Consider the following 27,302-nt stretch of genomic DNA (forward strand, 5'->3'; position numbering starts at 1 on the left):
CGAAGATGAGGATTTTCTATCATAGTTTCTCAGTTTTAATCTTTTCACACATGCTGATTAATATTATGCCTCTCAAGTTTATTGAGCAATAGTGGGTCCCTAATTCGAAACACTTATCATAACACAAAAGCACATCTAGATCATCTCCATATTTATATACCAAGAAAATTATTTTAAGAACTTGTTTCACTTTTAAATGATTGTTAAACATGAAAGTCCTGTTTTAAGGAAAACAGAAAATTATGAGTAACTTTCACACTAAAAAATAAAAATGCATTTCAAAATTAAGTAAAACTTATACTTCTTGCTCACAGACTTGGCTATCATAACCTTAAAGACATTTAAAATACATTTTTTGTTTTTATCACCATTGTTTTCCTCTCTCAATATGTAGATGTGCAAAAGTAACCCAAAACAAGAACAGTTAATGAATCCTGAAGTATTTTTTTCTTTTAGCTTTACTAATCCTGAAGTCTTGAATGCAGAAGAGAGAAAATACTCTAAAATGGGGAAGGTAACAGGAAAAGTTAGGAAAAATAGCTAAGGAATAGGACAAAAGTTCCTATACAAATATCTAATAAAAGCTCCTAGCTATTTTCATTTGGGTATATTTCATCATGTGCTTTGCGGGGGCAGAGGAAGGTAGTACCCTGCCTTCAGTAGTATGGTCAATTATAGAAGTGAAAAAAATTTAAAATTTTAAAAAGCATATACCCACTTAAAAAGAATAAACCAAATTATCTTAGGTTATTAGCAAATAAATCTTAAAATGTACTCAATGTATACCTTCTTCTGGAGTTTTTCCACAAATCCAATGGGATTTTTTAGAGCTTCTTTCTGGTGTCTGCCTAAACTTTCCAGGTCTTGGACTGCTTGAGAACGCTGAGCCTCGAGAACAGCAATTGTCTGTAACAGTCTCTGATAACTACAGAGACAAAGAAAAATATCTCACTAAAATTTCCTAGTAACAACAATAAATAAAAACTGAGTTCAAGCCATGATCTACTATTAAGTCACACAGTCTTTTAAAAGTTACCTGAAAGAGTTTAGTAAAACATATTACTGGGAATAAATGAGGTCTTCCCGAGTTACGAAGTACCTAGTCAGAAAATATCAGTTAGAGAAAGCAAAGCCTTCTTCCCCCATTTTAAGTCTTTAATTCTCGAACCTGAACAAGTACAGAAAATAAGAAAGCATCAACAAAGTCATTAAGAAACTGCTAAATAAAAAAAAAATTAAAATCATAAAATTTTTGCACTAGGAGGGAACACCAAATTGAGCTGCTCTGTTGTGCTCTGTTGAAATAAGTCATCTGAGGTGCATTTTCTTGCCCAGAGTCAAAGGACACTGTCACATAATACAGACATGACCTTATATCTCAAGGTTCTCATTTCCATTTTGTATTATACACCTCCCCCTCCCTATTTTAGAGATTTACTTTTCCATCAAATAATCTGTTATATTTTTCCTCAGCATTTAAGATAAAGACAAAAGTTCTATTCTTAAGTATTGATCATTTATGGAGAAGAAAGTCCAAAAAAACATTTTTACTTTGCCTGCAAGGGTCTCTTTAGCACAGATAACATACTTGTTCTACCTACACAAATCTACTATTTGTCATTATCCTGAAATCTCCCTACAATATATATATGAAGGGTCTTCAAAAGGTTCATGGAAAACACATATTATGAAAAACCTATACATAGATTTCAAAATTTTTTAAAAAACATTTGTACCAAAATAAACTTGGACTAACTTGTTATATTGTGTCTGAACAGGTTCCAGTTTGAGGCACTAAGAAGCATAAGATATCAGTTTGAAAAGAGACCCTATCAGAGCAACATGAATTCTGCTAAAATTGAAGCAAGGACAAACATCAAATTTATGGTGAAGCTTGGGTAGGAGAATGGTAAAATCACTAATGCTTTATGAAAAGACTATGGGGACAATGCCCACCCCGCCAAAATCAGCAGTTTACAAATGGATAACTCACTTTAAGAAGGGACAAGACAACACTGAAGATGAAGCCCGTAGTGGCAGATCATCTACATCAATTTGTTAGAAAAAAATTAATCTTGCTCATGCCCTAATTGAAGAGAACCAACAATTAACGGCAGAAACAACAGCCAACATCAGACATTTTAATTGGTTCAGCTTACACAATTCTGACTGAGAATTAAAGTTGAGCGAATCTTCTGCTCAATGGGTGCCAAAACTATTGTGCTTAGATCAGCTACATACAAAGGCAGAGCTTTCAATGAAAATTTTAAATAAGGGGGATCAAGATCCTGAAGCATTTCTTCAAAGAACTGTAACAGGAGATGAAATGGCTTTACCAGTATGATTCTGAAGACAAAGCACAATCAAAGCAATGGTTACCAAGAAGTGGAAGTGGTCCAGTTAAAGCAAAAGCAGACCAACCAAGAGCAAAGGTCATAGCAACAAACTTTTAGGATACTCCAGGCATTTTGCCTGTTCACTTTCTGGAGGGCCAAAGAACAATAACAACTGCTTATGATGAGAGTGTTTTCAGAAAGTTAGCCAAAGCTTCAGCAGAAATACACCTGAGAAAGCTTCACCAGAGAGTCCTTCTCCACCACAACAATGCTCCTATTCATTCTTCTCATCAAACAAAGGCAATTTTGTGAGTTTCACCCATTTTTCTTCAGTTAATAATGTAAAAAAGACTGCATTGACAACATGGCTAAATTCCCAGGACCCACAGTTCTTTAGGGAGGAACTAAATAGCTGGTATCACTGCTTACAAAAGTATCTTGAAATTGATGGAGCGTACATTGAGAAATAAAGTTTATATTTTTTATTTTTATCTTTTAATTCCATTTTTCCACAAACTTTTTGAAGTCCCCTAGTACTCATTCATTCATTCATTCACCCCCTGACTGTTCAAATTGTCCTGCTACTCTGACTAATGTCTAATTTTACATATAAACATGCATATGGAAAGACGTTAACTCCAAAACCCCGAATGCTCAAATACACTTTGTAAAAAGAATTTTTTTAAAAAAGTCACTCCAAGTTCACTTTAAAATAAGTGGTTATGTCCTTAAAGTATTAGCAAAGTGCAATTTTTCTTTATAGCTTCAAATAAACTCCATAATGGCAAATACATCTGTTTTGTTCACTGTTTTGTTTAGCCAGTGTGCAGCTCACTTCTCAGCATACAGATGCTCAATAAATATTTTCTGAATGAATGAATGGACAGATGTTCTGTGCAATCAAAAAGTATTGTTTAAGTTCCAAAATCAGCAAACTGACAGAAATATCAAAGGTGAAACAATGTTAATTTTGAGGTTCACAGCCACTAAATTTCAACATGATGTTCTCTATCAGAACACTTTCTCAGCCCCTTGCCTTAAACATATCTTATTCTCGTTCTCAAGTTGTTAACTATCACTGATGAAATGTTTAATAATTAAAGTAAAACTGCTAACTCTGAAGGGTTAGACTCCTCTCAAACTAGAAATATCTCAGTTAAATTTAGAGTTCTGAATGGAAAAACTAGGGCTGTACTATGTCACTTTCAGATAATTACAGAGTTACTTTCACTAAGCCTCCACTTGCTTTGAGGCGTATGGAATGTACAAACCCTGCCTCTGCTGGCTCTTTCTACTAGGCAGATTCACACAGGCTCAATCTCAGGGTGATAATAATAAACTAAGTACTAGAAGCTATCAGAGAATACACTACAACACTCTTAACTGCCATACTTCACTTCCAGAACTCCTATCCCACTAGCCGAATATAACCAAAGACTTGTCACAGTGTCTTTATCCCTGTTTTAAGAAGGAGTTGCACAGTTCAAAATAACTTTAAAAACAACTGTGGGTCTATTAAACTTTCAGCAAACTGCTGTAGGCATAGTAGCAATTAATAAGGCACAAGTAAGAATAAAGTTATGAAAAAATGAGCTAAAGCTTGAAAAAAGTGCTACAGTCAGTCACAAAGGCAGCTGTCCTTTGTTGTGTTTGGTGTAAACAGACACTGGGAACAAAGGCCTCTATTTAAAGCTAATAAATTATAACAATTTTATTATATGTAAATTATTCCACAATAAATCTGACTTAAAAAAAAGCAATTCCAAAAAGATTACAACAAAAGTATAGCTCTTCAACTCCTATTGTATTCTCTTAACTTAAAACAAAATGATTATCAGATGTTTGCCTAGGACAAACATTGGTAAAGACTTAAAGCCCAGAATATTGAAAAGACTATAAGAAAATAGTGAGTTCAACTCTTCTATCCCAGAAAATTTAAACTATCTCCTAGAGTTCTCAGAGATTTTACCAGTAAGATTACCACATATATGTCTCTGCACAAATATGGAAGGAATCATAAAAAAAAAAAAAAAACTGGCGTGACATCTAAAAAAAACAGTATGATATGGACAAATTTATTTTCAATCCCACACACCCACCTACCCCATCTTCAAAAGCAAACTACAAAAGCTGATCCAGGCATGAATCCAAAGCAAGATTCATTTGTTGTCTAAATCAACAATTATTTTTTAAAAAACAAGGCACTATCCTAAAAGCTTTAGTAATTACCAAGATAAATCAGGCATGGAGCTTAGGTATAATAGGGAAGCTAAAATTACAACAGAGAGGAAGAAAAGTAACTAGATGGGAGTGTGAACTGGACAAGATAAGGCATGCTATTGGGGATGGAGGATGGGTATAAGAGGTTCCAGCATACTAGTTCTATACCTTTTTGAATTTTTAAAATTCTCCACAATAAATTTTTTATAAAAACAAAAAAACCCCTCCAACTTTGGTCTAAATCAACAAGAGAAGCGACCATTGTACTCCTCCTGGGCTGGTGAGATCACACCTGCAACTGCATTCAGCTCTGCTTTGAGAAAGAGAAATATATTCATGAACAGATAAGATAGATAAGAAACCATGTGATAAGAAATAACAGTGGTGTCTAACATTTACTGAATGTGTACTATGTGTCAAACACTGTTGCAGTTTAAGTGTAATACTTCAATCCTCAAAATAACTAATGAGACAGTTATCATTATCCTTATTTTAAAGATAAGGAAACCAAAGCATAGAGTAAGTAAGTAACTTGCCAAGATCATACCAGCTATTTATGGTGGAGCTGTGGTATAAAGAATGGTTAAAAATTCTGAGAATATTTAGCCAAAAAATGAAAACCTCCAAAATAATAATACTTCCATCTTTATTTAAGAAACTGCTATGTGAAAAAGGAAATAGACCCATTTTATGGGTTACTGTGTGTCAAACCAGGAGCAAATTGTAATAAAGGCAAAATATGAAGAAAAACTTTGCCTCACTCAGAACTAATAAAAGATGGTAGGATAGCACAAAAACACCACAGATGTTCATAAAAATATGTAGAGGTAATTCAAGCACTAAAAATCCTGAAACTTTAATTCCAGTAAACAAAGCATACTACTTTCACTTTTACTACTCAATGAACCAGGCAAGAGAATTGAATAACTAAAAAAAATAACACACACTTTTGCACGGATGCTAGCTATAGCTTTCCCACAAGAACAGCTTTGTATTAAATCTATCGAAATTATTTATCTATTTCTAACACAGAATCTTACACAATTCTAAGAACAGTGAGCTCACCTGTGGCAAAAAATTGTTAATTTTACTTTCATTTCATGTCTTCAATATAAAATGAAGACAATTTTAATTTTATATTATAAAATTATATTTTGCTAAAACATAAATACCCTTCAAGTCTAAGTTATTTTCACTACCTTTCAGTACCCAATTCCTCCTGAATTCTTTATTCATGTCTGAATATGAAAACATTTATATGAAAGAGTATATATATATGTAGAAATCCTGATGTCTGAAAGAGAATTCCAAGGAATTAGCAATCTGGAAGTTAATTTTATTGTTCAATTCTAGCCAGTAATATTTACATACACAGTAATCAGTAGAGGGAGGGAGGGAAAGAGGGAGAGAGAAAGAGAAAGACAGTCAGACAAAGACAGAGATAAAACAGAAAGGGAACATTTTGTCAACTGCACCAAAATCTTTTTCAAAGAAACAGACTTCCATTTCTATTGTGGAAACAACCTTAAGATTATATGGGCATTTGTAATCTTAAAAAAACTAATGAGGAAACATTTTTTAAAATCCAGATTGGGAACATCCTGCCAAAAAATTGTCCTGATTCTTCAAAATAGTTATTAAAGAGTATCATTAAAGACAAAAAAGATGGGAAGCTATTCTAGCTCAGGAATTTACAACCTATGGCTTGCCTTTTTTATAAATAAAGTTTTATTGGAACATAGCCATACTCATTTGTTTACATAATGGCTATGGCTGCTTTCTAGATGCAATGACAAAGTGGAGTAGTTGCAATAGAAACCACATTATTCACAAAGCCTAAAATATTTACTGCAGGTATCTGGCCCTTTAAGAAAAAGTTTGCCAAGTCCTGCTCGAGATTAAAGGATACAGAGACATGACAAGCAAGTGTAATGCATAATCTTTGATTAGATGCCACAGAGGAAAAATGGTTGTTAAAGATATTTTGGTGGATAAATAGAAAAATGTAAATATAGATTGTGGATTATATAATTTTATTTTACCAATGTTAAATTGCTGGGGTATAATAATGGTGTTTAAGGTTATGCATTATCCCTAATAAGAGTTGTTTTTAGGAGATATATACCGAAATATAAGAGTGACAAGTCTAAGACCTACATTTTAATGATCCCGCAAAAAGAAAAGTATATTATACCAGATGGTAAGGAGGATAAAGGAAAAGGGAGAGAGCAAACGTTACAATATGTTAAATTGTTAACAACTGATGAATTTAGGTAAAAGATATACAGATGCTTGTCATATTATTTTAACTTTTCTACATTTTATAATTTTCCTAAATAAAAACTGAGGAATAAAGAATGCTTCATTATACTTTGCTAGTAGAAAAAGGCAGCTTGATTCATTACTTTATGAACAAACTAAGCCTAACACACTGAAAACAACCAGAGAAAGTAAGGTGACATAAGAATAAACTTATTTAAGTATAAACTGTAGGGGGAAAAAGGAAAAGGAAAAACTTGTAATTAGGTGAGTTTAATAATGTTTTCATATGTGTGCATGTACAAGTGTTCAAGTACATGGTTAGCAGTAGGAAATAAGAAAGAAGTGCAAGATTTTATTCTCAATAGGACAAAAGTATGCAAAGTAAATTGGTACTCAAGAATAACAATCAGGCCATTTTAAAAATAAATTCTAGCCAACATAGCAATTTACCAATTTAAAACAATTGGGAGTGGGCCGACCCTGTGGCTCACTGGGGAGAGTGCGGCACTGGTAGCGCCAAGGCTGCGGGTTCGGATCCTATACAGGGATGGCCAGTGCACTCACTGGCTGAGCGTGGTGCAGACCACACCATGCTGAGGGTTACGATCCCCTTACCGGTCAAAAAACAAACAAACAAACAAAAAACAATTGGGAGTAACTGCCTCAATTTCCTCTAACTACCCCATCATTTCAATCAAGTTTGGTGTATCTTTCTGCAAAATAATGAGCTCATTAGATATACACATGATTTCACAGAAATTATTTTTATGTAAGCAGAACACACAATTTAAAAGTACCTATTTGGTGGAACAGGAGCTATATAATACGATACTTTATCTTCCTTCACAAAGGGCTGAAAGATTCTACGGGAACTGCAAGTTCAAAAACTCACAAATAATCTCCCACTCGCTTTTGATGAAAATCCAAAAGTCATTAGAGAATGATCACAAAGCCTCTTATGACATTCTGTGTTAAGACAGAAACTAATACCTTAGCTTCCAATAATATGTCTTCCAGGTATAAAGATCAATCCTGCATTAAAAATAACTAAAACCTAGAGGGAAGGCCAGTTAGCTCAGTTGGTTAGAGTATAGTGCTGATAATAAGATCAACAGTTCGATACCTGTACCAGCCAGCTGCCAAAATTAAAAACAAAACAAAACAAAAAACCCCTAAAATCCTTAATTTAAAATGTGAGCAAAGAAAAAAACCATGTACCTGTTAATTTTAAAAGTATAGAAGAACTAGCAAGATACTAAGGTTTTATTAACAGGCCAAAGTACTGAACTACGCAAGTTTGAGCTCAATTTCCTGGACTTTATTTGGCCAGGGAACAGAAGATAAAGCTACTAAGAGAGGTAGTCTCATAAGAGACCCTCTCTCCATCAATATGGAACCCTATCCCTCACTCTTATCCCCAAGGAACATTGCCTTGGGTCTGAGGAAATAATATGTATCTACTGCTCAAAATCATACTACCTAGGTGGCCCAAAAAACTCAAGCCGTGACTATAGCCTAAAGCAGTGGTCCTGGACTGAGTACCCAACCCCCTCCAATTCCCACCCAACCCCTTCACCGAGATACCCACAGAAACGAATGCAATCCTCTCTGGAGGAATACATCTTCATCCTAGGCCTCAAAGATAACCCATAAATAATTTTCCAAAGAAGTGAACAGCTCACATTAAAAAATTATGAACCATATGAGAAAAAAAGACACAAAGAATAAGAATAAAAGATGAGCTTGAAAATACCTATAGGGAATAGAAAACTACAAAAACTGAGTATGCAGCTTTGAAAAGGAAGCAAATAAACATTTTAAAAATATAATAATCAAAACTAAAAGCTCAGTGAGGACAAATTTCTACTTCCAGAAAATACAGACAAGACAAATTCAGGAACAAATGCTTCATTGAAGAAAACCAGTAAAAAGCTGGAAAAAAAATGCTTTGAAATTCTTAAAAACACAAAAGAGTTAACAAAATTGTGAGGTATTACCAGGTCAAGATCCATGAGAAGATAGAAACCAGAAAGATAAAACATATATTGGGGGCACTTTTGCCCTGGAACAATTTACTGATCCAGAGGAGGAGACTAAGAGGCTGAGCAGTGGTGCTTTTGACAGCTTAAAACCATAGAAGATCAAAGTTAGCGTATAGGGCCTATCAAGGGCAGAGGCCCTGGGAAACCAGCCCATGCTTTGGGGTAAGATCCTGAAGGGCTACACCTCAGAAAGGGTGAACAGGAAGTAAACAGCCCTCTCAGAGTGGACTAGAATATCACAGTTTATAATTAACTAGTAATGACCCAACTATCCCACTACTGGGTATATATCCAAAGGAAATCAATATATCAAAAAGACACCTGCACTCCCATCTTCATCATAGCACTATTCACAATAGCCAAGAGACAGAATCAGCCTAAATGTCCACCAATGGATTAAAATAACTGTGACATATATACATGATGGAATACTGCTCTGATACAAAATATATATTTATATCTTAATCATTTGCAGCAACATGGATAGAACTGGAAACCATCATATTAAGTGAAGTAAGTGAGGCACAATAAGACAAATACCGTATATCACTCATAGGTGGAAACTGAAAAAAAAAAAAAAAAAAAAAACAATGGTTCTCACAGAAGTGGAGTAAGAATAATGGTTACCAGAGGCAGGGGGCAGGGAGGAGAAGTGGTGGACTAATGGGTACAAAACTATGCTATCTACCATAAGTGAATCATTGCACAGTATATGCATTGGTTCAAACAACATACTATACCTCACAAATACGTACATGTAAATGTTAAGATATTTTTAATTTAAAAAAAAAAAGAAAAAAGAAAATTAACTAGTAAGGCCGAAGATGCACATAACTCAAGAGTCAGACATCCTATACCTATATCTAGGTATGTAATCTCAGGAAACTCTTGAATATACACGTCAGGAGACATATGTTCATAGTAGCATTATTTATAATAATAACCCCAAACCATGAACCACCTAAATGTCCACCTAATCAGAATGATTAAACTATGATATAGGGATATGACGGAATACTATATAGCAATGAAAATGGACAAATTACAACTATTTACACCAACACAGATGATTATCATAATGCTTCACAAAAGAGTACAGGTAATATTGTTCAAAAGCAGGCAAAACTAAACTTTATTGTTTAGAAATATAAACATAGGTAGTTAAAACTTTTAAAACAGCAAATAATGATTTTCTCAAAAGTAAGACAGTGGTTACCTCTGAGAAGAGAAAAGAAGGTATAACTGAGGAATTATTCACAGAAGACTTCTGAAGTGTTATCAGTATTTTATTTCTTAACCTGGATAGTGGTTAAATAATTACAGAATGTCTGATTTCTTTTTATTATTCTATACCTGTATCTAAAGATTTCATTACTCTCACATGCATGAAATACTGTACAAATTTTTTTTAAATGGAAAAGAAGATTTCTAGGAAGAAAATGTTACAGAGAGATCATTTCTACTCTTTTAGAACTTTAAGATTCACGTAAGAGTCCCGCTTCAAATCTCAGCTCTATCAGCAACTATACCAAGCAACATTAAACCTTGGGCCTCAGCTTCCTCAGCTTTAAAATGAAAAGAATGTACCAGATAGGTGACTACAAAAGCTTTTTTCTGGGCCGACCCCATGGCTCACTCGGGAGAGTGCGGCGCTGGGCCGCCATGGGTTCAGATCCTATATGGGGATGGCCAGTGTGCTCACTAGCTGAGCGCGGTGCAGACGACACCACGCCAAGGGTTGCAATCCCCTTACTGGTCACACACACACATAAAAGGAAAAACAAAAAAATAAATAAATTTTAAAAAAAGCTTTTTTCTAAGTGAAAAATTCTAGGATTGTAAGATACTTGTTCCACTCTGGTCACTCATTACTACATATACTTCCTGAATTGTAAATGAATTCAGTTTATATTATATACATAAATACAGCATTAATCTCTGTTTTCTTCATACAGATATCAGCTCTGCCCATAGGTAGAAGTACGCCAAGTAACTGCCCTCAGAGAGAAAGGTATTTAAAAAGATCTGAGGGAAAAGTTCCCCCTACTTCATTATGTCTACTCATGACATGTTAATAGCTTTTCTCTCACAGAGGTTACTTCGAAAAGGAAATTACCAGGAATATGATGGCTGTGAGTTATGAAGGAACTGGCTCTTCCCTAAGTCACTAGTGTACTTCCTGAAGGCAGGAATTTTTAGGTACACCTCTCTTTCTAGTTTCTAAAATGAATGTCTTATTTCATTTACTATATTGTGTGGTTCTTGAAAGGAAAGTCATTTTTCTCCTTCTTTAATCCCATGTTCCATAGCATAGTACAGTTCAAGAACCATAGAAGGTGCTCATAAAGATAAAAATAAATAAAAACCACAAAAGAAAATATGAGCTGAATAGTTATATAGATGCATGACTTTTCAGTAAACAACTATTTCAGAACATTATTGTAATTGTATGTATGACATCTTGAAAATTCCTTAGATATGCTATTAGAACATATAGCCTTGATCCTTTTCAACACTTGAAACTTAGATAAACAGATGGACATACAAAAGGCAAACTTACCATATTCATGTATGACAGGAAGCTAAGAAAGATAGCAAATACCATAGATTAAAAAAATGAGGATTAAAAAATAACAGGCAAGCTAAAATACTAGGCTAACACCAACAAGATGAAGCTTAACCACATAAACAGAAAATCTGGTATTGAACTACAAAACAACCAAATGCACATAGGATGGCATGAACAGGCCTTGACAGGCAAATAAAAATTGTGGTCCTCCCACCTGATCATAAGTTCAATATGAGGTAAAAGTGTGAAGTGACTGCTCAAAAAACAAGTATTAGCTTGAACTTGTATGAACCTATTCAAATGCTTACCTAGCACACTCTCTGTATGTCCCACTATAATAACCATTCTGAAGGACATATACAGATAATTACTACCTACAGAAATATAGATATGTGTATATTTATGGGTTAGTACACATACACATTTTCTTGCTCTGTCAGCTAAGACAATAAAAGCAACAACTCCTAGTAGCAATAAGCACATTTAGCACTCAAATCTTGGTTTCTAATACTATTCTTCAATAAAGGACACTGGGATTCTTGCCTGATTCTAGGACTAAGACAGGAAATATATAAAATGAGCCTGGGGTATTCTGTAGCACCAGAAAGTCACAAAGTGCTCAAAACAACAAACAAAAGCAAAAAAAAAAAAAAAAAAAATCAACAAGACACCACCTTGATGGGAGTGTGTTGAAGGGACACGGGAGCCAATATAAAAGTTGCCAGCAGCCAAAGCTGGAACAATTTAAGCAACAATAAAGTAGTACTGCATGATAATCCAAAGTATAAAGTAAATAACTATGAGAACATACTGACATAAATAAATGACTGAGTAAATAAATAAGTGAAAAGAGAAAAAGTCTCCCGTGCAAAAGGATTCCAAATAATTTATGTAGATACTCTCCCTCAAGGATGGAGAACATAACTACCCACTCCTTAAGTGTGGGCTGTGCATAGTGACTTCCTTCCAAAGAATACAGTATGGAAAGGCAGAGGGGAAAAAAAGGAACTTCACAGTGTAGAAACGTGACAAACACTACCTCAGTCAGGTGATCAAGGTCAACATCAACAGTGATAAATCTAATTGGTACATGCACCCTTGGTATGAGGTAATAAAAATGGCATTTTACCTCCATGGTCTTCCTCCCCAAAACTCATAACCCCAGTCTAATCATAAGGAAAACATCAAACAAATTTCAAGAGAGAGGTATCTGTACCCATCAGAACTGTCCAGGTCATCAACAAGGAAAGTCTGAGAAACTGCCTCAGCCAAGAGAAGTCGAAGGAAACACATGAAAACTAAATGTAATGTGGTTTCCTTGAAGGGATTCTACAACAAAGGACATTAGGTAAAAACTAAGAAATCAATAAAGCATGATCTTTAGTTAATAAATAATGTACTAATGTTGGCTCATTAATTATAACAAATGTACCACATTAATGTAAGATATTAATAATAGGGGAAACTGGGTATAGACGAAAACTCTGTAATATGTTCTAGATTTTGCTGTAAATCTAAAATCATTCTTCTTAAAAAGTCTATTTTTAAGTAAACAAATAACAAACACAAATAAATACATAACAATTTCTCAACCCTCCTTAAAGCCACTATTGTTTTATCTTGGAATAGCAAAAGGGAAAATATTTAGTTGAGGTATTTATTCAAGATTCCACCAGTTGAAAAAGCAGAATTTAAGAGTTCTCATCTGTAAGGAAAATAGAAAAAGTTTAGTCAGGCTCAGTCACCTCACATCTGTTACAAATGGGCAAGATTCAGCACATTCACTACAAACAGTTATAAAAGTAGTGTAACTGTGCATGTGTGCCCATTTACTGATTCAGCATGATTGTTGTTAATTATGTAATGCTTGACTTGTGGCAACTATTGTGTACTAAAAGTATAAAGGTAACTGCTCTGAACTGCTGGACAGCAGAGCCTGGAAGGTTGGTGGAGCATGGAAGGAGGACAGAGCTTGGTCAGCAGGGCAGAGCCTGAGCTTGTCTTGGAGGAATAAAGCATGTCTGTGAAGCTCATATCTGAAGAATAAAGTATGTCTACCTTGCATAAAGCTGCCAGGATCTTCTAGTAACTACCTGACTCACGACCTGCACAGGAAGGGGCAGAAGAATCAGAGATTCTTGCCCGACAACTGGCATAGTCGGCAGGATGAGGAGCTAAGAGAGCCACAAGCCCCTTGGAAGTGGGAAGAGATATGGCTGCCCTCAAGCATGTGGTACCTGGTGGTGGCGTTCCTGTGGACTTGGGCTTCACTGGAAACATGGGTCCAAGTGGATGGGTCCCTGAGAGCATAGAGAAAGCTCTCAAGGTGCTGGGCTCCATGATGAAAAATGAGGAGACCCAATGTGCGGCTGGCCAGATGGACTGGCTACTGCTCACTGCACTGTGAGCCAATATGGACCAGGTACTCCATGACGTGGCATAGTTTTGAGAGTTGAAACAAAAGGCAGACATGCTGGACACTGAAGTACAGCAACAGGTCACTGCCTCTTCTGAAGCTAAAGATGATGATGACCATGAGGGTGAGTTGGGAGAACCTGTGCATCTCCTTGCACCACCTGTTGTGTGTCAGACCAAACCCCTAGCTGCTTGGCTCCTATGGTTATGGTACCTAGGGGTGGATGGCAAATGTGTGGTGTGTGTTAGTGTTGGTGGATGCCAGCACAGAATGTAGCCTGATACACGGCAACCCAAAAAAGTTTTCAGAGGCCACAGTGAATGTTGATGGCTATGGAAGACAGACTATTAAAGTCAAAGCTGTGTCTCTGCCACTGGGCATTGGACGATTGCCCCCTTATGTATATACTGTGTCCCAAGTGGATGAGTGCATCTTGGATATAGATGTACTTTATGGTTTGCATCTGCAAACAACAGTTGGAGAATTCTGGCAGCAGATCCACAGTAAAACTTGTGTTGCTGGGACATGTGAAACAGTAACACTTGCTGGGAGGAAAATGCAGAGATAAATGCCACTATCTTGGAATTAGAAAAGGTTGGCATCATCCATCCTGCATATAGCTCCTTTAATGTCCCGGTTTGGCCAGTGAAAAAATCTGATGGTACTTGGAGAATGACTTTTGAGAACTGAATAAAATAGTGCCTCCTTTGCACATGGCTATGCTTTCAGTTCACAACTTGATGGATCAGCTGAAGACTCAACTGAAAACTTGTCATTTTGTACTGGACCTTGCAAGTGATTTTTTTTTTTTTTTTTTTTTTCTCTATCTCAGTTTCAGCTGATAGCCAAGAACAGTTTGCCTTTGCCTGGGAAGGAAGACAATGAACTTTTCAAGTGTTGCTCCAAGGTTATCTGCATAACCCAACTATCTGTCATGGTTTGGTGGCTGAGGACCTAGCCAAGTGGACTAGGCCCAGCATAATTACAATGTTTCATTATATTGATAATGTCTTACTAACCTCTCACTCTCTTGCAGATTTAAACCAACCATTTCCAGCACTGTTAGGACACTTGGAACAATATGGGTGGGCCCTGAACACAACCAAAATGCAAGGACCTAGACTGTCTGTCAAATTACTGGGAGTTATTTGGTCAGGTAAGACATGAATCATCCAGGAAGCCATTATAAATAAGACACAGGCATACCCTCAGCCCACAACAGTAGCTCAGCTTCAGGCTTATTTGGGACTTTTGGGGTATTGGACAATTTTTGTACCCCATATGGCTCAAACAGCATGCCCACTGTATGCATTCATAAAGAAAGGAGCTCCTTAGGATTGGACTGAAGAGGTAGAACAAGCTCACCATGCTACTAAGAGGGCAATACAGCAAGTGCAGGCTTTACAAATGGCTGATCCCACTAAGCCTTTTGAATTAGATGTGCATATAACCCAAGAAGGGTCGGGATGGGGTTTACGGCAGAGGCAAGACCAATTCCGAATGCCTATAGGATTCTGGTCTCAGCTCTGAGAGGGTGCTGAAGTGTGTTACTCTCTGATAGAAAGACAGTTAGCAGCTACATATTCTGCCCTGATGGCCACTGAAGCTATTACAGGAACTTCCAAGGTCCTAGTAAGGACAATATACCCCATTCTAGGTTGGCTATGCACATGGACAACCACCCCTAAAACTGGTGCAGCTCAGACTCCCACTCTGTCTAAATGGGGAGCATATATACAACAGAGAAGCACTATGTCAATGAGTCTTTTCTCTAATGAGTTGCAAATTGTGTTTGAACCAGTCAAGGTTATGGAGATAATTTTGAAACAACCCCAACCACTACCCATGGAGGTGGAGACCACACCTTTCCATGAGGGAGAGGGACCTATTGTGGAGCAACCCTGGTATATAAATGGCTCCAGCAGGGGACCCTCAGCATTGTGGACGGCTGTTGCTGTCCAGCCATAATCGATACCTTGTGGCATGAAAATGGTATAGGGCAAAGCAACCAGTGGGCTGAACTAAGAACAGTATGGATGGTAATAAAAAATGAGCCAGGGCCATTAACCACCTGTACTGACAGCTGGGTTGTACTCAAGGGTTTGACCCTTTGGATCTCTACTTGGAAGAATCAACGATGGCTGGTAAGTCACCGGGCCTTGTGGGGGCAAGCCATATGGCATGAGTTATGGGAATTAGCACAGGAAAAGGAAGTAACTCTTTTCCATGTCACAGGACATTCCTCCTAAGCCAGTCCAGGCAATGATGAAGCTGATGCACTGGCTAAAGTAAGGTGGCTGGAGAGAGCTCCAGCGGCTGATGTAGCTGGGTGGCTACACTGAAGTATGCAGCATACTGGCTGCAAGACCCTTTGGTTGATGGCCCGCTGGGTGCTGCATAAACCCAAGAAAGAATGCCCCTGATGGGCAGATGTGCTCTTCATGAGCAGATGGGTGCCCCTGATGGGCTGCTAACCCATATGAGAGTGCCTCTGACAGTGGCAGGTGGATCTTGTGGGACCACTGCCAAAGTCAGAGAATTACTGGTCTTCAGTTTGTATGGCCTTGTGGGGCTCCAGAGCAGGTAAGCACTGTGAAGGCACTGAGTAGCCTTATGGTCATGTATGGTCTTTTGGAAAGGGGATTAAGGCTGTCTGCCAGCCCCCCATCTTTGAAGGGATGGACACATTAGTTGTGGCCAACAGAATCTTGAATGAGAGACCTCACAAGGGCAGGTCCTCTCTGATGGAGGCTCTGTTGCACAGAGCTGCAGCACCTATTCAACTGCATGTCACTACTAAAAACGATCTCTTGAAACCAGGATATGGTAAGAATGAAAATATTCTCTTACCGGCCCCAACCTGCTTACAATAGAGGCATACAGTACAATGGGAATGGCCATGGAAAATAAAAGCCCCACATGTATGCTGGGTAGGCCTAATTGGACCTTGGGGGAGGGGATTAAAGGAAGACTTGCAAGTCTCACCTTGGGTAACAAGCACCTGGCCTCCCCAAGTAAAGGTAACTTGGTTTGAACAGAATTTTTCTAGTAGCATGTTGCTACAGTCTATATTGCTGCTATGGCCTATGAATACAAGGGTCAGCTACTCTCACTAAGGGAACATATGGAAGATCAAATGTGTAGATTGTATGGCAAATGACCCTGAAGAGATAGACTGTAAGGAAAATAGAAAAAGTATAGTAAGGACCTCTCACCTTGCATCTGTTACAAATGGGCAAAATTCAGCACAGTCCCTACAAACAGGTATAAAAGTAGTGTAACTGCGCATGTGTGCCCATTTACTGATTCAGCATGATTGTTGTAATTATGGAATGCTTGACTTGTGGCAGCTATTGTGTACTAAAGGTATAAAGGTAACTGCTCTGAACTGCTGGTCAGTGGAGTATGGAAGGTTGGTGGAGCATGGAAGGAGGGCAGAGCATGGAGGGTCAGTGGGGCAGAGCCAGAGCTTGTCTTGGAGAAATAAAGCATGTCTGTGAAGCTCACATCTGAAGAATAAAGTATGTCTACCTCTCATAAAGCTGCCAGGATCTTCTACCTGACTCACAACCTGCATAGGAAGGGGCAGAAGAATCAAAGATTCCTGCCTGACATCATCTAATTTAAATTAAAATTTTTATGTTAGCAAATTTAATGCTATTTATTTCTGGTTAAACTTTACCACATAGAACAATCATTCTAAAGGTTCTAGAACTCATCAATTAATGAATAATTCTCAGCTTCTATCTATGATCAATATGGACATTTATTCAAAACATCTTTTTAGATATTATCGCCAGTCTGCTTAAGAGTGACAGTTGCTAGAACATTTCCAACGTTGTTAAATCTTTGCCAAATAAGTCTAATCTCAAGACCTACTATACCTACACAATTCTACTCTTTCGATTTTAGTGCTTCACAGTGGTGACATTAAAACAAGCAACATTATGCCTAGCATAGCTGTTATATATTTTTAATACATTCTGATGAAGAGGCTAGAGGAGAGAAAAATCTAAGGACAATACTATTACTAAATATCAATTTAGTAATGATAGCTCGTTTACATGATTGTATTAAACCAGCTTAAGAATTTACAGCACAGCAATTTTAAAGAGTATTTAAATAAACGAATGATAAAGTATTTAGGTGTAGGTGCATCTGGTAAGGGCTGGATTTATACAAAATTTTAAGATCACAAGATGGAATAAAAGCTTTCTTAAAACTTTTGTATAGCTATAGGTACCTTATAATCTCATTATACTTATACTATTAATTTTACTCTGTACGCTTATTACCTTACTTATACTCATTCCCCAAATATTTGAGTATATATTAATTATGTTCACATATGTAATACTTATTCTTGATCAAAAACCCTCTGAAATAGGTATTATTACACTTTATATGTGACCTAACCAAAACTTGGAAATGTTAAGTACTGGTGGAAGATTCTTGCCATAACATTCTTTCCATAATATAGTTTTATACAAACCCTAATTTTTCTGTAATATTGAGCTCAGATTTTACACACTAAGAGAGTTAGCCTATACCTAAAACTCATAAATGATCCAAAACCTGAGGTCTTACTTTCCTGCCTTGCTTATAAATATAGTAGAACCAGTAATAAAGTTAGCCTGTTAAATGACTCCTCCTATTCCTATTTATTTCCTCATACAGATACTAATATAATAACAGAATACAAAGGCAGAAAGAAAAGAATACCAGAAGATTTTTTTAACTAAATGTATCTTAAACAGAGTAAGCAATGTCTTAACCAAAACATGTCATTCATAATTAAAAAGGAGTTTTGATAATCTCACACAATTATATGAAAAAGCTTGCCCCTTGCCAAAAAGTTTTCATTACGTATAATCTCTATGTCTACTTAGCACTTAGAAGTATATTTTCTAATGTTTTTCAAAGTGCTTTTGGGGGGTTTATTTGCATGAAAGTTTTATCAACAATCTTGAAGACACAGCCATTCTTTCAGTGACCTCTATTATAAAAGTTATCACGCTTCTCTTTCCAGAGTATACCTTAGTATTCAGAAGCTGGTTTAGGCTAGATTTACACAGGAGTCCACAATATGTCTCTACAAGGCTAAAAAAAAAGGAAAAAAAAAGAAAATGACAGCTGGGCTGTATTTTCATTGTCTTATCACTTTCATTTATTTAGCTCAAAATCAATCGGTAAAGATTAGCCACTTGGTCTGATTTCAACTGAAGGCTTATATAAACCACATATTATATTTCTATAATCTGATGCCAAAATATGATTTTTAACATCATTTTTCTTAGTTCCAAATACCTGGAGAACCAACAAGATTTCACTCATTTATTCATTAATTCATTTACCTGTTAGGCTAAAGGTACAGCACTATGCACTGGAGATGTAATGGTGGACAAAACAGATAAAGGCCTTTTCCTAACAGAAGTATCAGTCAAGGGAGCAACACAAATAAGTAAACACAGTTGTTCCTCTGCATAAGCAGGTTTAACCAACGCCAGATAAAAAATATTGCAGGAAGAAAAACAAAGAACAAATAAAAAAATTTTAAAAATTTTTTTTAAAAAGGAAAATTTGAAATATAGCATAACAGCCCGGGTGAACACCAGCCCCATGTGCTGACACTAATGCAGCCGCAGGCCTGCCCACACCCACCTGAGCCCCAGAGGGACCCACCCACTGACCAAGCGGGAGCCCACAAGTGCCAGCCCCATGCACCAACTCCAAAACAGCCACAGGCTGCCCACCCCTACCCAAGCTCTGGAGGGGCCTGCCCACCGACAGAGGGGGTGCCCAGGTGAGCACTGGCCCCATGCGCTGACCCCAATGCAGCTGAGGGCCCACCCACTCCCACCAAGCCCAAAAGGTGCCCACCTACCAACTGAACATGAGCCGAGACATCCCACCACACACTCAACTGCACTGATACAAGAAAGGACACCAGCAGAGGCTACAAATAGAGAAGGAAGTCTTTCCCCTCATAGCCCACTCCAAAGTAATAGAAGAAACAAGTGTCCTACAAGATGACCAAACATCAATGAAAAAATACTAGAACTATAAGTAAACAAGAAGATATGACATCACCAAAGGAATATGGTAATTCTCAAGTACCAGACCCCACAGAGAAGGAAACCCTTGAGATGTCTGAAAAGGAATTCCAAGCACTGATCTTAAGAAAACTCAAAGAAGCCGCCACAGGAAGCACCCCGGGCTCTCCCAAACAGGGGTGGTAGAGGGTCTCAGGCCTTGGTCATGCCCCCCTGACATGTGCAACCAGCCCAACAATGACCACCAAGACTCAGCAAGAAGGGCCCTGGGTTCCTAAGCTGGGACAGTGGGGAGCAAGGGCTTTTCCACACCTCCCTGACATCTGCACCCAGCCCAGCAATGACCAAGCCACTGCTGCAAGCCCCCTAGTCTCCCCTATGGGAATGAGGGGGGTGCCACAGTCCTCAATCACACCCCTCCCTCATCCCTCCCTCTTCCATCCCATTTCCTTCCCCTTTCCCCTCTCCCCATCCCTCCCAACTGCTCCACAACAACATCCTAGAATGTAAAAATTAGTATTAATAAAATTTCATTTTCTAAAAAAAAAGAAAACTCAAAGAAATAAGAGAAGAGTCAATTAGAAAACATAATGAAACAAGAAAAAATACGCAGGGTATGAAGGATGAAATTTACAAAGAGATTAATACCTTAAAAAAGAATGTAACAGAATTCTTAGAACTGAAGGATTCACTCAATGAAATAAAAAACAGAACAGAAAGCTTGAGCAGCAGGCTAGAGCAAGCAGAAGAAAGAATTTCAGACCTCAAAGATGGTCTTTTTGAAATAACCCAGGCAGACAAGAAAAAGGGAAAAAAAGAATTTAAAAACATTAAGAAAATTTAAGAGCGCTAGCAGACAGCCTCAAGTGCACAAATATCCAAATCATGGGCATTCCAGAGCAGGAGAAGAAAGGAAAAGGCACTGAAAACCTATTCAAGGAAGTAATAACAGAAAACTTTCCAGGTATAGGGAGAGATGCAGACCATGAGATCCAGGAAGCCCAAGGATCCCCAAACAGATTTAATCTACAAAGATCCTCTCCAAGTCACATTACAGTCAAACTGACAAAACTCAAAGAGACAAAGAGAGCATTCTAAGAGCAGCAAGAGAAAAGCGTCAAGTCACCTATAAGAGAGCCCCCATCAGACTAAAGGCAGACTTCTCAACTGAAACCTTACAGGCCAGAAGAAAATGGGATGATATATTCAAAATACTAAAAGAAAAAAATTGCCAGCCAAGAATTCTATACCCAGCGAGGTTATCCTTAGAAATGAGGGAGAAATAGTGTATTTCCCAAACAAAAATTATTAGAGTTCACTAGCACACAACCAGCCCTGCAAGAATTTCTCAAAACAGTCCTGTTTCCACAACATCAAATACGATAATCACTATCATGGATTTACAAGAAAGAGCAAAACCCACCACTAAAACCCAAATGCAAACGAGAAAAAGAAAGAAGCTAAATCATGTCACCTCAAAAATCCAACTAACATTGAAGATAACAAATAAAAGGGGATGAAAGGAACAAATAATATTTAAAACATTTAAACAAAAAGCAATATAGTGACAGGAGTAAAGCAGTATTTATCAATAACCCTAAATGTAAATGGATTAAACTCCCCATTCAAAAGACATAGACTGACTGTATTACAAACCTAGACCCAACTACATGCTTTCTTCAAGAGACCCATTTCACCTACAAAGACATACACACAAACTAAAAGTGAAGGGATAGAAAAAGATATAGCATACAAATGTAAATCTAAAACAAGCAGGAGTAGCTATCCTTCTATCAGATAAAATAGACTTCAAACTAAAAATGGTAAAAGGAGACAAGGCCATTCTATGATGATAAAGACATAACAATCACAAATATGTTATGTTAGAAGATGTAACAATCATAAATATATATGCACCCAACACTGGAACACCCAGATATGGAAAGCAAACACTCTTAGACCTAAAAAAAAGAGACAGGACCCTAATACAATAATAGTGGGTGACCTGAACACCCCTCTTTCAGCACTGGACACATCTTCCAGGCAACTGACAAACAAAGAAACACAGGATTTAAAGTACACCTTACATCAACTGGACCTGGCAGAAATCTACAGAACATCTTATCCAACAACTACAGAATACACATTATTCTCATCAACACATGGAACATTCTCCAGGATAGACTAGGTTAGGTCACAAATCAAGTCTCAGCAAATTTTAAAATATTGAAACCATTCCAAGTATCTTTTCAGACCACAATGGACTAAAACTGGAAATCAATAACAAGCAAAATTCTGGAAACTACTCAAGCGCACGGAAACTAAACAATAGACTCCTGAATGACCTATGGGTCCAAGAAGAAATTAAACAGGAAATAAAAAATTTCTTGAAACTAACCAAAATAAAGATACATCATACCAAAATTTGTGGGACATTGCAAAAGCAGTACTAAGAGGGAAGTTTATTGCAATAAATGCTTACATCAGAAGAGTGGAAAGACTTCAAATAAACAACCTAATACTATGCCTCAAAGAACTAGAAAAACAACAACAAGCCAATCCTAAAAGTAGGAGACACAAAGAAATAATTAAGGTCAGGGCAGAACTAAATGAAATAGAGGCCCAAAAAATAATACAAAAGATCAATGAAACAAAAAGTTGGATTTTTGAGAAGACAAATAAGACAAACCATTAGCTAGGTTAACAAAGAAAAGAGAGAAGACTCAAAATAACAAAAATCCAAAGTGAAAAGGGAGACATTACAACCAATACCACAGAAATACAAAGAATTATTAGAGATTATTATAAACAACTGTATGCCAACAAATATTAAAATCTGGAGGAAATGGATAAATTTCTGGATACATACAAACTACCAAGAGTGAACCAAGAAGAAACAGAAAACCTGAACAGACCAATAACAAGCAATGAGATTGAAGCAATAATCAGCAATCTTCCAACAAAGAAAGTCAAGGACCGGATGACTTTACAGCTGAATTCTATCAAACCTTTAAAGAATTAATGCCATTCAAAATTTTCCAAAAAATTGAAACACAAGCCATTCTCCCAAACTCACTCTATGAAGCCAGCATCACTCTGATACTAAAACTGGATAAAGATACAACAAAAAAAGAAAATGGCAGGCCAATATCCTTGATGAACACAGATGCAAAAAATCCTCAACAAAATATTAGCAACCAGAATACAGTGAAACATCAAAAAAATTATACACCATGATTGTGATCCCAAGGATGCAAGGTTAGTGCAACATATGCAAGTCAATAAATGTGATATACCACATCAAAACCAAGGACAAAAACCATGTAATTATCTAAATAGATGAAGAAAAGCATTTGACAAAATTCAACATCCTTCATGATAAAGACTCTTAGCAAACTAGATATAGAAGGGAGTTACCTCAACACAATAAAAGCCATTTATGACAAACCAATCGCCAATATCATCCTGAATGATGGAATGAACAGGAACAAGAAATGGATGCCCACTCTCACCACTCCTATTTAACATAGTATTAGAAGTACTAGCCAGAGCAATCAGGCAAGAGAAAGAAAGAAAGGGCATACAGATTGGGAAGGATGAAATCGAACTGTCCCTGTTTGCAGACAACATGATCTTATATAGAGAAAAGCCTACAGCCTCTACCATAAAACTCTTAAAGCTGATTAACAATTTCAGTAATGTTGCTAGATACAAAATCAACGCCCAAAACCAGTAGCATTTTTATATGTCAGTAATGAACAAGCATAAAATAAACTCAAGAAAGCAAGCCCATTTGCAATAGTCACCAAAAATATAAAATACGTAGGAATCAATTTAACGAAGGAGGTGAAAGATCTCTACAATGCAAACTACAAAACAGTACTGAAAGAAATTAAAGAGGACAAAAAAAGATGGAAAAACATACTATGCTCTTGAATGGGAAGAATTAACATCATGAAAATGTCCATTCTACCCAAAGCAATCTACAGATTCAATGCAATCCACATCAAAATACCAATGACATTCTCACTCCTAACTAGGAAGGAAGGGAGGAAGAGAGAGGGTGGAAGGGAGGAAAGAAGGAAAGAAAGAATCCTAACATTCATGTGGAAGAACAAAAGACCCCAAATAGCCAAAGCAATCCTGAGCAAAAAAGTAAAGCTGGAGGCATAACACTACCCAACTTCAAACTATTACAAAGCTACTGGAACCAAAACAGCATGGTACTGGCATAAAAACAGACATTTGGATCAATGGAACAGAACAGAAAACCCAGAAATCAATCCACATACTTAGAATCAACTGATCCTTGACAAAGTCAACAACAACATACATTGGGGAAAAGATTGCCTCTTCAATAAATGGTGCTGGGAAAATTGGACGGACATCTATATTCTGAAGACTGAAACTGGATGTGTACTTTTCACCATACACCAAAGTCAACTCAAAATGGTTTAAAGATTTAAATATAGGACCCGAAACCATAAAATTACTAAAGGGAAACACTCCAGGAAGTAGGACTGGACAAAGACTTTATGAATAAGGCCCCAAAAGCACAAGCAACAAAAGAAAAAATAAACAAATGAGACTATACCTAACTAAAAAGCTTCTGCATAGCAAAGGAAACTATCAACAGAGCGGAAAGACAACAGGTAAATGAAAAAATTCTCAGCATCACTAGTCATCAGAGAAATGCAAATCAAAACCACATTGAGATATCATCTCACCTCAGTTAGACTGGCTATTATTAAAAAGAGTGAGAATAACAAATGCTGGAGAGGATGCAGAGAAAAGGGAACTCTTCTACACTGTTGGTGGGACTGTAAATTAGCATTTATGGAAACAGTATGGAGGTTCCTCAAAAACAAATACACATAGAAGTACCATATGATCCAGTAATCCCACCAGTGGGGATATATCCACAGGATTGGAAATCATCATGTTGAAGGGATACCTGCACTCCCATGTTCATTGCAGCTCTATTTACAATAGCCAAAATATGGAACCAACATAAGTATTCATCAACAGATGACTGGATAAGAAAAATGTGGTATATATACAATGGAATACTACTCGGCCATAAAAAAGAATTAATTTGTGCCATTTGCAGCAACATGGATGAGTCTGGAGAAAACTATGTTAAGTGAAATAAACCAGACAAGGAAAGAGAAATACCGCATGCTCTCACTCATAACTAGGAAGGAGGGAGGAAAGGAGGAAGAGTGGAAGAGTGGAAGGGTGGAAGGCAAGGGAGGAAAGAAGGAAGGAAAGAAGGAAGGAAGGAAGGAAAGGGAGGGAGGGAAGAGAAGAAAGGGAGGAAGGGAAGGAAGGGGGAAAAGGGGCGGAACGGGAGGGAGGGCGGGAGGAAAGAAAGAAGGAAGGAAGGAAGAAAAGACCACAACAATACACTGAACGTTCAGAAAAAAAGAACAAATCTAAGGACACTAGAGATGGGGGGAGGGAGAGAGGGAGTTAGGGAGGGATAGGCTGGGTAAAGGGCATTAAAAAAAAATCATGATTTGTAATAATGAATATAATAATAATAAATAAAAATCAAAAATATATAATAACTATTTACATAGCATTTACATTGTCTTTTGTATTATAAGTAACCCAGAAATAATTTAAAATAAAGAGAGGATGTGAATAGGTTTTACGCAAATACTATACCATTTTATATAAGGTACTTGAGCATCACTGATTTTGGTATAGTGGAGTCCCTGGAACCAATCCCCTGAGGATGCCAAGGGATGATTGTAAATAATTATAGTATAGGATACTAAGTGCTTTAAAGAGAGAAGCACACACTATAGGTGGTCATCAAATAAAAGTCTCTGAGGGTTAGGGACAGCTTCCCAAAAGAAATTCAACTGAGATCAGAAAGAGAAGGGAGAATTAGCTGGGAAAAGGGAGTAGAAGGAAAGGAGTTCAAGGGTTGTTCCAAAGAGAAGGGACAACATGCACTAAAGCTTTTAGGCAAAGCACCACACTTAAGACAAGAAAGAGGTTTAGCATGACTAAGAGTGAAGACAAAGCCGATGCTCAGAAGGAAAAAAGGAATCAATTATGCAGGGCTCTGTAAAGCCAAGACTGGACTTACCATGGACGAGTTTTAAGATAGAGAATAACAATGATTTTGCATTTTACAAAGCTCACTCACAATAGAACAAGGAGAATGGATTAGAGTGAAGCAAGACTCTAGCAGGAGACCAATTAATGAGCTGTTACAATAACCCAGGGGAAAGAGAGACTGTATTAAGTGGTGGGAATGGAGATAGAAAGAGGTAAGTAGGTGAATTTGAGAGATTTATGATATAGGCCCAATAAGACTTGGTGACTGTCTAGACAAAATACTACTACAGAAACTAGAAGTGTTTCAAGAAGGAGCGTGTAGCCTACAAAATCAAATCCTAATGACAAATTTAAGGTAAAACAATGAGGCGTATCCAACGGACATCATACAAGGAATTCACTAGTAAGTCACTTCAGAGGAGTGATGGGGGTCGAAGGTAGATTTCAATGGTTTAGGAGTAAGCAAAAAATGAGCAAAGTAGAAATATAAAGTAAAATCAATTTATTTAAGAAATTTAGCTGTAAAGGAGAGAAAGCAAGGAGAACAGTAGATACAAAAGTATACAAGACACGAAAAGATATTTAAATCTGGAAAGATTTAAGCATATTTAAATGCTGATGGGAAAGGGGCCACTAGAAAGGATGATTCTGAAAAATCAGTCAAGAGTAAGAATAAATAGAGCAAGGTCCCTAAAAGAAGAGGGGATAGGACCCAACTCACTGATCAGCCTCACACAGAAAAAGAGACCTCTCCATTTACTTGTTTAAAAGATTGCTTACCATCATCATCATCATTTTGTATTGAAAATTAGTACCTATAAGAAACTATGCTGGGCCAAGCCCATGGCACACTCAGGAGAGTGCAGCGCTGGCAGCGCAGCGACGCTCCCGCCGCGGGTTCGGATCCTATATAGGAATGGCCGGTGCACTCACTGGCTGAGTGCCGGTCACGAAAAAGACAAAAAAAAAAAAAAAAAAAGAAAGAAACTATGCTAAGCCCTTTACAACCACAAGCAGTCCTGTAAGTATTGTTACCCTCCGTTTTTACATGAGGAAACAAAACTTCAAGGTTAACTAACCTTGCCCAAGGTTTCAAGTGGTGGGTTTAAACTCAACTATTATGCTGACACCCCAAGAGCATAATTTGTAATGCTATATACTCTAATTCATGAAGGATGGGGACAGGTGCAGATAAATGTCAGTTTTGTGGCAAGATGTTGCCTGAGGAAGTTCTGGTCTGCTACCTTTTTCCATTTTTTTTTTCATGAAGTAGAAAGCCAGCTCATCTGCTGAGTGAGAGGTTGATGATTTATTGACATTAAAAAGATTTTA

General features: G+C 37.2%; 1 protein-coding gene and 1 pseudogene across 10 annotated transcripts in view; one reads left to right on the forward strand and one right to left on the reverse strand.

Moving 5' to 3' along the window:
• Nucleotides 1-27,302, reverse strand: part of ZZZ3 (zinc finger ZZ-type containing 3) — a 134,599-nt gene that overhangs the window by 33,865 nt on the left and 73,432 nt on the right. For all 10 annotated transcript variants that reach the window (XR_010024187.1, XR_010024186.1, XM_063104606.1 and 7 more), the window contains one exon: nt 787-925. Coding sequence is in view for 8 of the 10 variants with exons in the window: in XM_063104606.1 (XP_062960676.1) it covers nt 787-925 (139 nt within the window). In the remaining 2 variants the exon portion in view is untranslated. The remainder of the gene's footprint in view (nt 1-786; nt 926-27,302) is intronic.
• The window catches only part of LOC134383250 (uncharacterized), a 29,143-nt pseudogene continuing 15,740 nt past the window's right edge, over nt 13,900-27,302 (forward strand).

This window comes from Cynocephalus volans, chromosome 8 (assembly GCF_027409185.1).
Source record: "Cynocephalus volans isolate mCynVol1 chromosome 8, mCynVol1.pri, whole genome shotgun sequence".
In the NCBI taxonomy this organism is placed as follows: Eukaryota; Metazoa; Chordata; class Mammalia; order Dermoptera; family Cynocephalidae; genus Cynocephalus; species Cynocephalus volans.